The 13504-nt window shown below is 36.7% G+C and overlaps 1 protein-coding gene and 1 long non-coding RNA gene across 2 annotated transcripts in view; both read right to left on the bottom strand.

Annotated features, from left to right (window-relative positions):
- Nucleotides 1–459: 459 nt before the first annotated feature.
- On the bottom strand, nucleotides 460–2607 carry LOC115430262 (uncharacterized). Its single transcript, XR_003936907.1, has 2 exons — nucleotides 1937–2607; nucleotides 460–1323 (listed from the first exon to the last, which is right to left on the bottom strand). It is a non-coding gene; the product is annotated as an uncharacterized LOC115430262 (long non-coding RNA).
- Nucleotides 2608–3311: 704 nt separating this feature from the next.
- Nucleotides 3312–13504, bottom strand: part of nrip2 (nuclear receptor interacting protein 2) — a 28567-nt gene continuing 18374 nt past the window's right edge. The window contains exons 3-6 of the mRNA XM_030150200.1: nucleotides 10134–10216; nucleotides 9410–9516; nucleotides 7644–7696; nucleotides 3312–4898 (exon numbers count right to left, since the gene is read on the bottom strand). Of these exons, the coding sequence (XP_030006060.1) occupies nucleotides 4782–4898; nucleotides 7644–7696; nucleotides 9410–9516; nucleotides 10134–10216 (360 nt within the window). The 3' untranslated portion in view covers nucleotides 3312–4781. The remainder of the gene's footprint in view (nucleotides 4899–7643; nucleotides 7697–9409; nucleotides 9517–10133; nucleotides 10217–13504) is intronic.

Raw genomic sequence — 13504 nt, 5'->3', positions numbered from 1 at the left:
AAAGGTTGCTCAAATTCACTTGACATATTATGAGAACAGAACTGTTTAGCTTTGGTACAAGTTGTTTGTCTGTGAGACTGAACTGTAACAATACAAAGATGAAGATCTTCAATGGTCAAAGGGGTCAACTATTGCAGAAGCCCCCTGGTACTGTTGAAACATCTGCTGATTCTTTATATAGCAGAATGTACCAGTGAAGGGCAAATATGCAGTGTTTGTTTGTGAAAACCATGGGAATCAGTGTGAGACTACAATAAACTAGGAACTGGCTTCTCTGCCTGTCTTGCAGCACAGCCCTCCCACAAACAGTCTGGCAATTCACTTTATTCAGATAGATGGAGATTAGCCATATTAAACGGCTGCCCTTTCACATCATGTTGCTCTGGTTTTCCAAATAAGTCCATCACTCATATCCCATACTCTGTCAGGGAATAGAAAAATTATGACAACAAACAGGGCTAGCCAGAATACGTATTTTTATTAGGCAGAGAAAATACTGTTTAGAGGAAGAGAAACACCAAAAATAAATTTCTGTCATACACTGATTCCTCTCACACGGTGTAGGAAGTTCACTAGTACATCAAAGAGAAACCAACATACATTGCCAAATCTATATGTGGATGATCTCTGTAAAGAGGTTAAAATGGATACTGTAGCACAGTCAAAAGCACAGCACGGCTCAGATGTTATTAAGCAGAGCATGATGGTCTTCAGAAAGCACATCTGAGGCAGTTCTTGATTCTCCACGCTATGAAAACACAGAGAGAGAGAGACAAGAGAGGCAGGTGGCACTGCAGTGGGCAGGATAAAGTAGTTTTCATTGTGACAGGTTTCATAAAAGACCAAATTGGTTAACGTAAGGTGTCAGCATGAATAACATCGGCCAAAAGGTGGTAGGTACACAAAGAAACTGGGTGTGTAAATAAAGATGGAGCTCAAAAGATGAGCCTGAAGAGCAGCCTTGGCACAGAGAGGAGCCTCAGCTGAGTGGTTAAAATCTCCTGAAAGAGGCAGAAAGGGAAGGCAGCTGGGGTCGGCTTTTGGCAGCTTGTTCTGACCGGAGCTCAATGGACCGGTTGGGCAGGTAGGGCCTCCTTTGCCCATGTGAAACATAAACTGTAACAAGGCAATAAAGTCCTGTTTCAACCCTGTAGCTTTTCCGCTATAAGAACTTTCCGACCCATAACTGAATTGTCCTTGGTTCTGTTTTTTTCCCACTGTCCTTAAGTTCTGGGGTGACCCTTCAGAACGTGGCATTAAATTAAATTCCACATACTTATAGGACATAGAGGTTCTCCACTAACCTGAGCAAGTAGGTACAGTCTACTCTTGTTATACCGCCAACATCCGTTCACGGCCAAATTGGCGGTATAGCGAAAATGGCGTTACAACGGGTTGCGTCCATAATGTGCATGTCTTTACTATATGATGTCTATGCTGCCTCCGTTAACCCGTTCTAATTGCGTTTCTGAATAAATCTTGATTCTGTTATGTTGTAAGGGATCATTTAAAGTGGGGAAACATTTTAAGCATTATTATACCGTGTCGGGAAATGATACCCCATCATCTTGAGGCTTTGGCTTAATCCCACGTCCTCTTCCCGACATCCTGACCTACTGAGTGTTCTGCGATAAATGAACGGTGGCCGTTCCGTAGACCTACTCGTAGCTTGTCGCGATCAGCGTCTGGCGCGTTTGTTTCAGTGCATTGTTAAAATTTATGTGTACTCGATGGCAATCACGCTGGCGGTGTAACGGTCGGGAAATCAATGGTATAAGTGTTGTTTGTGCATGGAACTGGGCTGGCGGATGGTGATAGGCGGAAATGGCGGTAGCTAATGGAATAATGCATTGGGGATTTTTGTGCAATGGTTTTGTTCGGCGGTGAGCGAAAATGGCAGTATAACGGCGGGCGGTTTAACGAGAGTAGACTGTACAAAAATAACATTGTGAACTCATAGATTAAAGTAATAATAAAAAATGCACCTTCACCATCATGTTTACAATAATAAACATGTATTAAAGTTTGAGGAATATTTATCTATAAAAACAGCAAGGAAATGATAATGATGTTCAGCCTCAAAGAGGAAACCTGGAGTGCTTTGCCATGTTAAAATCCATATATTCATTCAGCAAATTTGACTTTTGTGGTCATACGCTTCATCTGCTTGACAAGATAGCTTCATCATATCAAATATCAAATATCCCATGTTGTAATACCACTATACAGCTACTAGGCCTTGGCTCCAATTCACTTCCACTGAACTTCCCCTTAGAAATATTAAATCTTTTTTTTTTTTCTTTCAAATCACCAATATGGTCTAAATCTCTGTATGTAGGCCATCTAATATGTGTACTTTGTGTGAACTCTTGTTTGACATTTCTGGGCTAATAGCATGGACTTGTATTGGGAGTGATTGACAGCTCACCCTCCTGCCAAGGTGGAGTTGTGGAGCCTCTATTTATTTAATAAGATGTACAGCAATTTTAATTTAAACTTTTTAAATGTGATTTTATCCTGTTTGATTACTAATTTATATTCTCATACATGATGTTGTTTTATCTCATTTATTCATTTTTACATTGATTTAACAGCATCATGTTATGTTATCCCTGCTCTCTTTACTCCAGTTCACTTAATTTATTCGAAGTACCATATTTTTTGCATTTGTTATACACATCTTTCTTATTGTGTTGCTTCTGTTGTAGTGTTTTTACTTGCTTCTTGTATCCTGCTGTTGTGCCCTCTGTCAAAGCACTTTGTAAACTTTGTTTTTAAAGGTGCTATACAAATAAAGCTATTATTATTATTATTATTATTATTTTATTATTATTATTATTATTATTATTAATAATAATAATAATAATAATAATAATAATAATAATAATAATAATAATAATAATAATTTGTAGATGAGTTAATACACTAACAAGAACTTTATTTTGTCACATTTTATGAGTTGCTAGTTTTGTACCACTAAGTTAGCATTAGCACTAGCTTGGTTTGTCTGTCCCACCAACTCATGCATGTCCCTAGAACCCATTTTGGGCACTTTGGGTTGAAAAAAGTTAAGATAGAAACCGCAAGGTGTAAACATTCGGATTTGAAACAGAAAACCAAGGGGTGTATGGTTGTATTTAAAAAATGGCTAAAAATAAAAATAGCCATGAACTATTGCCATGTCAGAATTTTTATGCTGACTTTTGTTTGATTGACAGAATTGGTCAAAGTACCATCCATACCCAAACCTTTGCTGGTGTGTTTAAAGACATGCCTGTAATTTTTCCTGGAAAAATTCACTACCAGTTCTAATATATTGTTGTAAAAACTAATGAATGCCATACCAGTTCTAATAGGCTCAGGTTATGGGAAGCTCCAGCTAATGGATCGATAAGCTCCTGTAATGGAAAAGTCTCATTTGATTGGTGACACACACAGATTCACACACATACAGCCCCTTTAACGTGACACAATCAGACTAGTACACAAACATGCAGACTTATACAAAGGCAGAACTTTACAAAGTCATGCAGATGGAATGTTTTGATATTTCTGTAGCTGAGTCTGACTCAAATAGATTTGGCTGGCCTGAAGTCTATTTTGAATTAGAGGGGATTTGTAAGAAACTAATTTAGTCCAGGTCATTGTGACTGACTGACTGACAGTGCTGGAAAACCTAACCGCAGCAGTCTTTTGATGAGGGGGGAAAAAAAGAGTAAAAGGGTTTTACAAAGCTGCAAATACATACTTCAAAAAGCAGGGTATTTTCCTCAGATATTTTTTATTTCTAGATGTGATTTTGTCTCTCAAGGAGGTAGGCTAATTCATACCAAATTACACAAGACTTCAGAAAACTTCTATATTTCCTTAAAGCACACTCAAATAGGCGTCCTGAGTTCCAGCTGGATTTGTGACTCATGCTGATTCTTAAAAACATCTGAACTGAAATAAACTATATTTCATGAGTCTGCTTTTTTCAAGTAATTTCCAGCAAACTTATCCAATAAATTCTTTAAGATTCACTGTTACGTACTGCAGGTGTTAATGACAAGAAAATTTGCAACACCAAAATGATTGTTATATTTGACTTTTAAGATTAACAAAAACTTTTATTTACTTGTGACATTTAGCTGTCACATAAATAGCCTTGGTAAATGTGTATCTAAGTGACATTTATGCTGTATATTGTTTGTCAATCATCATCTGAGTCTGACGCTCCAAACTAAAGTATTTTAATACAGTTAACAAGTGGATGTGTGTTTCAACCAGTATACAAAATATTATGTGTGGACACTGGTTGCAACTTTTCACCAATTTGTATGGGATCTTTTTAATTAGCATTTCAACATCAACTCATTTAGTAGAGTTTCCATAAAATACCTGGAAAGGACAAGAACTGTGAAATAAAATTTACAAATCAAGAAGCTATTAAAGCTTTTGTCATTAGTTGATTTAAGGTAACATTTGACCATCTTGGTTTTCAGCCCAATCAAACAGTATACAACAGATTTCTGAAGATTTATCAGATTCACAGAGATCAGATTTGCTCCAAACGGTCTTTTATCTGCTCTGTAAACTAGACTAATTGAACATAAAGATAATCATTTCATACTTCTACAAATACAATGGTGTAAACTCAAGAGAACGGTGGTGGCGAATGCTCATCCATGTTCTGGCAATGTGCGACGCTGCGATCAGACAGTCCAGACACAAATGGCTTCGCACCGCACATCGACACCCAGTCAAGGTGCGAGGAAGTGGTCTCCACCATCCTGTCAGGCTCACAGGTTTTCATTTGTGTCATGTTGGCACTGGCTCTCAGCCGGTGGGTTCAGGAAGGACAGCTCCTCTCCACAACCTGTCAGCTTCAGGACCCGACTGTTCAGATCCAAGCAGCACTATGAGGAAAAAAAACACCCCACAGTGTCGCATAGTTGAATAGTTTCAAGGGGAAATCATTCACTTATTAACCAGTGTAATTATGACAAGGTATCACAAGTAGTCATTAGTTGGACAGAAGATGAAAAAAGTACACTTAACCCAGATTAATTTGGAACTTCAGTCTAAGTGAGGAAAGCATGAGTCGAGTACACAGTATATAATCTAGTATTCAGTATAATGTGTATAATCTAGCATTTAGTGTATAATCACACAAAAATAAGACTTGCTGTGTTTTTACAACCTTAGAATGAGCTGTTTATATCTACAGAGGGAGTGTTTCACTGTTCATGGTAAACACCATGTTTCTAGCTCAGAATAGATTTTTTTTGAAAGATTTATTACTTTCACCTACTTTGTGTGAGGGCTTGAGTTTATTTCTCCACTGATTCTAAGGAGAATACAAAAACACTTAAGTACTTTTCCTTGAGTTTGGGTTTAAGCCACTAATGTATTCAGAGTCTATATTGATCTTCTCTTGAGTATATTTATATACATCTCTAATGTTTGAAGAAGCTACCAAACTATACACTGACTTGACCTGTTTATGGTGATAACAGCCACTCTGGACCCTCTTTTCACTGAATGAAGAGTCCTCATTACTGACTTTGAGTATAGTACAATCTGTTCCAAACTATATAAAAGGCAGAATGTGGAATTTGGAATCCTGTAAAATTTAGGCAATAAGGCCACTTTAATTAGCATTATGTTTTAGTTTAAATATTGCTAAATGTACTTTTTCTTTTAAAGCCCAGGTATTTTTCATCTACCTGAACCACCCACTGTAAGTGTGTAAACAATCATAAAATGTTAAACAATGAATGCTGTTAATAAAACCATGTGATATTGTAAACATTTAGATTCATGCCAAAATGACAATAAATGAAATAGAAATAAATAAAAATAATGGATTCTCTGACTACTCAAAAAGCAACATGCTGAACATTAACCTTACTTAGATGTACAAGGTGAAGCCCTGAGTTCTCACCAGGGCTAACAAAGCCCTACAAGTGGAGAATGAAGAGCTGACACAAGAGCATAAGTCGAGAATAAGGAGAAAACCACTCTGCTCTTTGAAACTCAAGAGCTTCAAGTAAAGGCAGACAAAGCATCTTCACTATACAATCAGTGTCGACAGTAAAAGTCTACAGTCTTTGTATTATGACAGAACAGCATCGGCTAGAAGCAAAATGCTTATGTATTCCTGTTTATATCAATTTTCTATATAATAATTATATAAATAATTGTTTGGTTAATATCATTTAGTGAGGCCTGTCTACCCTCAGGAATAAGAAAAAACATTCACACTTGCAATTCCCAAAAATATCTTTGGAAACATTTCTTTTGAAAAATAAAAGTGAATTACACATTTGTAATTCACGCTGGCAGTGGTTCACAGTTTACTGCATAAATACAAGCATATATCCCTCCAATCCCTTTTTTTTATTTTATAATAGTTTATTATACACAGTCTTTGATTGATCTTTGCTTACATTTTGCCCTGAATATGATTTGCTTGATTACATAATATACTAAATCACTGAATTTCATAGCAGGGAGATTTAAAGGTAGAGGTTCAGTATGATCATAATAAACCAATCTCAACTGCAGTAAAACTACTGAACCACTGAGTTATAAGTCATATAAAAAGGAAAAATGAGCGTAACTTAGTTATAACTGAGAATTTAATAATTGAGTTATGCTAAAGAGGACCTTTTATTTAAATTTTTAGTGACCACCTTAGAAGAGGGTGAGCTGAGGAGTATTCAGGTGGTTGAAATGTGCCATTTTATCCCTATATTCCACTAAATAATACACACTGAACCGTCAACCTCTATATAAGAATATTCTGGATATACACTTAGAATAGATATTGAATGATATTTAAATGTCCAAAATGAGCTTATTGTTTGTATTGTGGTTCAATGTGTGATATCTATTTTTTTAGACATCTATCAGTGAAGTTGCAGATCCAAACTAAATGCATCCTCACCTCACATGCAGCAGCCATAAGACTTGTAGAAGTCCTTCATTACAGCCAGTGATTGTTTTATTTGTTTAGTATTTTTAGTTAAAGGGATATTTACTCTGGTCCACATGCAAACTTAGTAGCTGACACACAGCAGCCACGTAAAACAGAAAAAGAACAGGAGCCCAGTTCTGAGCGACTGTAGAAATGTGCCAGTGCAACATGGAGGACTCACGGTACTTAAATCTGCCTATTGTGAAGTCAATATCTGAATCTTTGTGTTAAATGCTCCATTATTTTCCCCTGTTCATTACTGACTTTGTCTGCCTTACATTTCATACAGTCAAGTGTGGGTGTGCCACATAACTTCCTCCTGCAGTTCCAAAATGATAAAGTTGCAAAAAAAATACATGAAACCAAAAGATTGCTTGGATGATAAATAAGATGAATGCAGCAAGGAAAAGCCTTGACCATTTGATTGAATAGGACTGACATTGCTCTTTTTCCAATAGCCCTCAACTCCTTGTATCTGTCAGCTGCTCACTGTGCAGTTGGTAGGTACTGTAGCTGTAACTCTACAATAACACTTCCAGGCCTTCCCATGAGATAGTACCACATACAGTGCATATTCTGGCTCACTTAAAGCCATGTGAACCATTTTGGGAGATGGTTCAGATACACACCAATAGACATATGACAGCAGACAAAATATTTGCAAACCAAATGAGGACCTTACTTTAAGATCCAGCAGAGTCTGAAGACCCAGGCACAGCTCAAACGCCTCATCCTCTGACAGGGAAAAAAGAGGAAAGATAAGGACAGAGGGATGGAAATGAAAGAAACTTAATTTCATTACTGCTTTGTGAAACCCATTCCAGTCTCCATTCATTAACACCCTACCTTGAATATGCATACATCAACCAGTGCTGAGGTTAAATCATCCACACAGTTAAATTATTTTGCCATGTCTTAATGAGTGTGACTCATTGGGTGTGTGTGGTTTTTTTATAACTGCAAAGTGATAGTTTTGGGTCTTGGTGAGAATTTAATGTCCATGTAAGAAGCAAGAGGATGAATACTTAAAGGAAGACAAAACTGTATGTAGACTTGTTCTTTTCCTGTTCATACCAAATGTCCTTTAACTTACAGCTTCAGAGGGCACTTTTGACCATGTGACGTGCAGGGATATTTCTGTAATTTTATGGTTGGCAATTCTAGGAAACAGGATTTGACTTTAAAATACTTTTGTAGCCTTCACAGCGAAGGAGAAAATATGCACGCTGAATGAACTTTTAAGAAGCATATTGCCCTATTTATGACAGTTTTATACATTTTATGTTCTAAGCATCCATGGAAGATTCCATTTTTCAGACCTGCACAATATGTTTAACTATACAAATGCATGCAATAGTATAATACAAGAATCATTATAAATGTCACCCAATATGACCACAAGAAAAATCAACATCATAAATTCCATATTGAACTTACTGCATTAGTTTGGTTTCTGTTGGTTGTTTTTGCCCTTTTGTGAACTATACCTTTTAATGTATTGTTTGATGTTGCTGTTTTGAACATTATCAACATTTACATTATGACTTCGTCTGAAAGCTGTGTGTACATCTCCACATTACAATATCTAAAATGGATCGATGTAGGTTATATTTTATGTGTGCACTTCAATTACATCACACATTGCCAACAATATTCATTTTCTGAGTGACTTTTGGGTTTTTGTGTCATTATATGATTATCCTGCACCATGGTTAAGAATGAATGAAATACCGTTCAACTGTTACACTTAGTTTGGTTAGTTAATTTAAGCTGTTCAACATATCCTTCTCCCATTTATGTCAAATGTAATTTTTTTGTGGTTTAGTGGACAGAGCACCTTCATTTCTTAATAAAACTTTCATTGTGAAACAGATACATGTTGTTGCTTTGCAGATATATCTCTATACCTACCTATATCTTGACATTTTAAAAATTCCTTACTTCATTTCTCAAATAAATGCTGAGTTTAATGGCTTTAAAGTCTTTTATAACTCATCAACATTTTGGCATTAGTCTTTAACTCTCTGGGCCTCGTTTGAACTACTGACTTGTCTTTGCTGAGTACTTCTGTGAATATGCAGTACATCTACTTCTCATTCAGACAAAAATTTGAACATTGTGTTTATCTGAGGAGTCTGTTAATTAATTAATTTCCACTTTAAAATGGTAGTGGTCCACCTAGCAGTTCCATTATTTTATGGTAATTTTTGATGGTGTGTTTTCTCAATGCAAGAACACAGACAAGACATATCCACACTCTATGGTTCTCTTAACAGCATCTGTGCAGAAATGACACAATTCTTAAGTTGTTTCTTATACTAGAGCTGAAAGGGCAGCCATGGTAGAGGACAAAAAGAACATTAGCACCTGTCTTAAGTCATATGCACAGTAAAACATTCATTTTAACACAGACATTACTCATTGGATGTTCTAGTCTCAAAGCCTTACCCTTGACATAGGCTGAACACTGGACTGTCTGTGTTCCCAGCTGCAGCTGTAGACCTGTCACTGAGCTGGTGGCACCACATGGTGAACTGTCCTGACTGGGTACCAGTCTAAAAATACCCACACCCACAGAAAAACAAAACATTATTCTCAGCAGGATACAATTATTATTTCATACTGCTGTAGTATATGTCAGTCATTGACAAATTGATGAACAGTTTTTTACTACAGCTGTCAATCAAAAGTTTGTACAGATGGGAATTCAATTCAAGACAAACAATATCACAGTTTTAGCAGGTTTTACTTTCTGTCTTCCTTCTAGAGCTGCTTTGAAATTAAGATGAAAACCAAACATCACATATTTTTCCACTCTTCCTGCACCACTGCACAGCTTCTAATCTGCAGGCAGAGCTTTTTTTGGATTTTTTTTTTTTTTTTTTTGAGTCATGGTTTTAAGATGAAGGTGGTGTGAGAAAACCCTTCCTCTAGAGCTTAAGAGCTGCTGTTAATAAATCCCTCTTTTTTTAGTCTTTTTTAGTTTTGCTTTAAATTTGCCATCTCTTTGTATCTTTTTTAATCTTTATTGGTTTTCTTGGTTTTACACCACAGTTTTCACTTTTGAATGCATCTCCTTGACTGTGTTTTTTTTTTTTGTAAGTTTTAAGATATAAGTTGCGTACTTATTATGCGTAAACAGTGTGTTTTCATTTTAGCGTGCGTCTCTTACCCCAGTCTCTGGCAGCAGGAGCTGGAGATGTGGTTATGTTGGCTGCCAGTGTTGATGGATGCCCTAACTTCAGTCTCACAGCACTGTAGAGAAGACAAAAGGGGACTTTAGTGGCACATTGAGAATTTCCACTTCAGTCTGGCACTGTTGCACGCAAGGAAACAACCAGTCACAACACATTAACACAACTCTAGGGAGTCTTTTAAATTCACTGATCTCTTCTCTTTTGAACAAACCCATTCTACTGCCAAACATCTGTGAAACAGTCAAGCTCGAATATTAAGGCAGAGGGGGCCATTAGTCAGTTTTGCATAAACAAATGTCCCATTAACGAAATACTTCCCACTTATCTCATTCTTACAATGTTTGCTTGAGCCAAATGTTACTTTGTGCTTGAAACATGATCTGCACTGACTCTGCGTTATAGCTTGTTAATAGTTGCAGGTGTTTGGTTCAATAGTCCAGTTAATAATTTAAACCAAATGACCACTTAGTTGATGTCCTCTGATCGTGTTGCTGACTGCGTCTTCTGTGAAGATGCTGATTCTTAAGTTTTCTAAGTGCACTTTGACTTTTAAACATGTATGATCTGAAATGCATCACCAGAGCATGAAATACTATCTCATCGTATCACGTGAACAAATACAAAGGGTAAAATAAGACCTGCAGCATGATTTATTTTACAAACTAAATTCAAAATTATAGTATATTCACATTCTCAAGATTGGTACAGTAAGGATATACACAACACCACTGTGAAAAAAAAACAAAAGTCACAAAGAATATCCTGCTTGACAACCTTTAGTGTTGATTATGGGTTGTACTCGCCATGGCATCATTTATGCTATGTAATTCTTATGGAGTGTCACAGGAAATGTCACATTTATTTTTGTCTGGAGTTGCACGAATTTTTGGCCAAGATCTTGTATTGATGATGGGAGTTGTAACACAGCATAAAGTCTATGCAGAATGGATAAAACCTATTAACTACAGAGTTTTTTTGGGTAATTAAAGGTAGATGTTATTAGCTTTGGGCAGCGCTATGCTTATAATTTAGTTTCATCCAATGCTTACTTAACTACCCTTCTCTATATTGTGGTTTAATATTGAGAAAAATTGAACTATTGCTTTAATTTAATTTAATTTAATTCCGTCCTGCAAGATAGGTTTTACAGTAGCCATGCCAACTGGCACTTTGTCCTAATTTCCAGTGACATTTCTCTTCTTCTGCATCTCACAGTTGCTCTGGTGCCTGCAGGGCACTTCATGTCACAACAACATGTTTAATGGGAAGCAGAGGAAAGACTGTAATACAGCAGATTGTAATGGTGTATGGAGACTGTTCTCCTTAACCCATAAAGACCCAAACATCCACCAGCAACCAAAAGCATCCACTGACGTAAACTGTGTAACAACTGTTGATCCACTAATCCTATCAATACATGTAAATAACTGGTGAAAAATACAGTTTGTCATCTTTTCATGGTCATCAGATATGACCCATTTGGACGTTTAGAGGCTCCATAGTGAACGTGGAAATACTGTCATCTTCTACGATAGCAATGTGTCCACAAGTGGGTACAGTACATGTTTGAGAAAAACACAATAATGGAGGGAAGGTCAGGAGTCCAAATTATGTGTTCGGAGCATATGGGAGCTCTGCATGCATGTGAAATAAGCAGTAGGTTGGCAGCCACCCTGCCACATTAGCAGTGTAACCCAAGTACATTTTTTCCTCTATGAACACTGATTAATCCCAAAAATATGGTCTTATACATTCATCTTCGGAATCACTCTGTTCTCAAGAGGGTGGCGGGGTGCTGGAGCCTTTCCCGGCTACCACTGGGCGGAGGCAGGGTACACCCTTATACATGGTCGTATAAATAAAAAATATCATTATATTTTCATATTTTTACTTCCAGACAAACCAGTGCTAGGGTAGAGTGATTTATTAAGGCCTTGATAATTTTTTAAAATGGTTTTGACATTTCCATTTTTTCCTGTGTATGTGTGGGGTTTTTTTGGATATAGGTGACTGGAAAATGTTAATGTCACATACCTTCATTAAGGTAAAGCCACATTTGAATCATATTGTAAAGTGACACTTGATATTTTACTTAGATGTGACCAAATCCCACATGTCTTCAGAGTTTTTGATTGTTAAACTATTGTTAGAGCAATATAAATGTCATTTCTGCATTTTAACTTTGATTGTTAACTGTTTAGTCATTATATTGTTAGATTATGTTATAAAAAGTGAAAGACATGTTCTTAAGTCTTAACAAATATTTTGTGCCATAAAATGTATGAAATTTAAAATCAAAGTTTAAAATCAAAATTTTTTTATGTAATACAAATAATATTCTTATTATATAGCCAGTAAATCAGAGGGAAATGGGACCACTATGTTTATGCAAACACTGTAAACATTTAATCTCAACATTTCTCAGTGAAAAATACATTTCATATACCTTTCTAGATAACTATTAAGAATTGTTGTGGTTATGTTTATGTATTTACAGCGCTTGATTAAGGTTACAGAAAGATACCAGGAGAGACAGAGGAAAAAATCCACATAAGTGTGAATAAAAAAAATGGCAATGGCTACTACCACAGTACTGTGGCAAGAAATATCGGTTTGTCTGTTGCCACAGAGTCAATCAAATGATCCGAATTCTGCACCCTGAACGTTGTGCCAGTGCCTGATTTATGTTCATCAAAAACCCAGGCAAATTCCTCATATGAAGCAAAACAGTCACCATGTTTCATGTTGTTTGCCTGCATGCTGAAACTGACAGTGTGAATAGGCGCACCAACCAGCTTCTGGTAACTGGTACCCCAGCCTTTTCCTACAACCGGATAGGCGCATGGCATGTGCTATGCTTATTGCCCCAATACTGTGGCAGCAAGATGACAGGTTGCAGGTTACCAGTCTACACATGATATAATGAGGGCGCTGATTGGCTCTGTGGTAATACACAAATATGAAAGTAAGTCCCACAGTACTGTGGCAATAGCCACTTCGTAAAAAAAGAAAATACCTAATATTATTCAGTCCTGCCAGGAGATTTTATTACCTACATCTGAAAACCTACAGGAGTCAGTCTGTGATGACAAAACCCTGAAAGAAAAAAGAAACACCTTTTTGTAGCCTCAAATTCAGACATTTTATAATACATGAAGTCATTTTAACTGTCCAGTCTCCTTTCCAGTTCTTGAGGACGTGTCTGTGCATCTTTCCCCGCCTGTCATCTCTCATGAATCAGTGTCTTATATCCACTTGGCTTGAGGATATTCACCCCTTTGGAAATAAACACATATGGTTTCGATGAGGCTTGTTTTGGTACCTCACTCTCTGTACAGACTGAGCT

The sequence above is a fragment of the Sphaeramia orbicularis genome, chromosome 12 (assembly GCF_902148855.1).
Source record: "Sphaeramia orbicularis chromosome 12, fSphaOr1.1, whole genome shotgun sequence".
Classification (NCBI taxonomy): Eukaryota; Metazoa; Chordata; class Actinopteri; order Kurtiformes; family Apogonidae; genus Sphaeramia; species Sphaeramia orbicularis.
The sequence above is the reverse complement of the archived record's forward strand: the minus strand, read 5'-3'. Positions and strand labels throughout refer to the sequence as shown.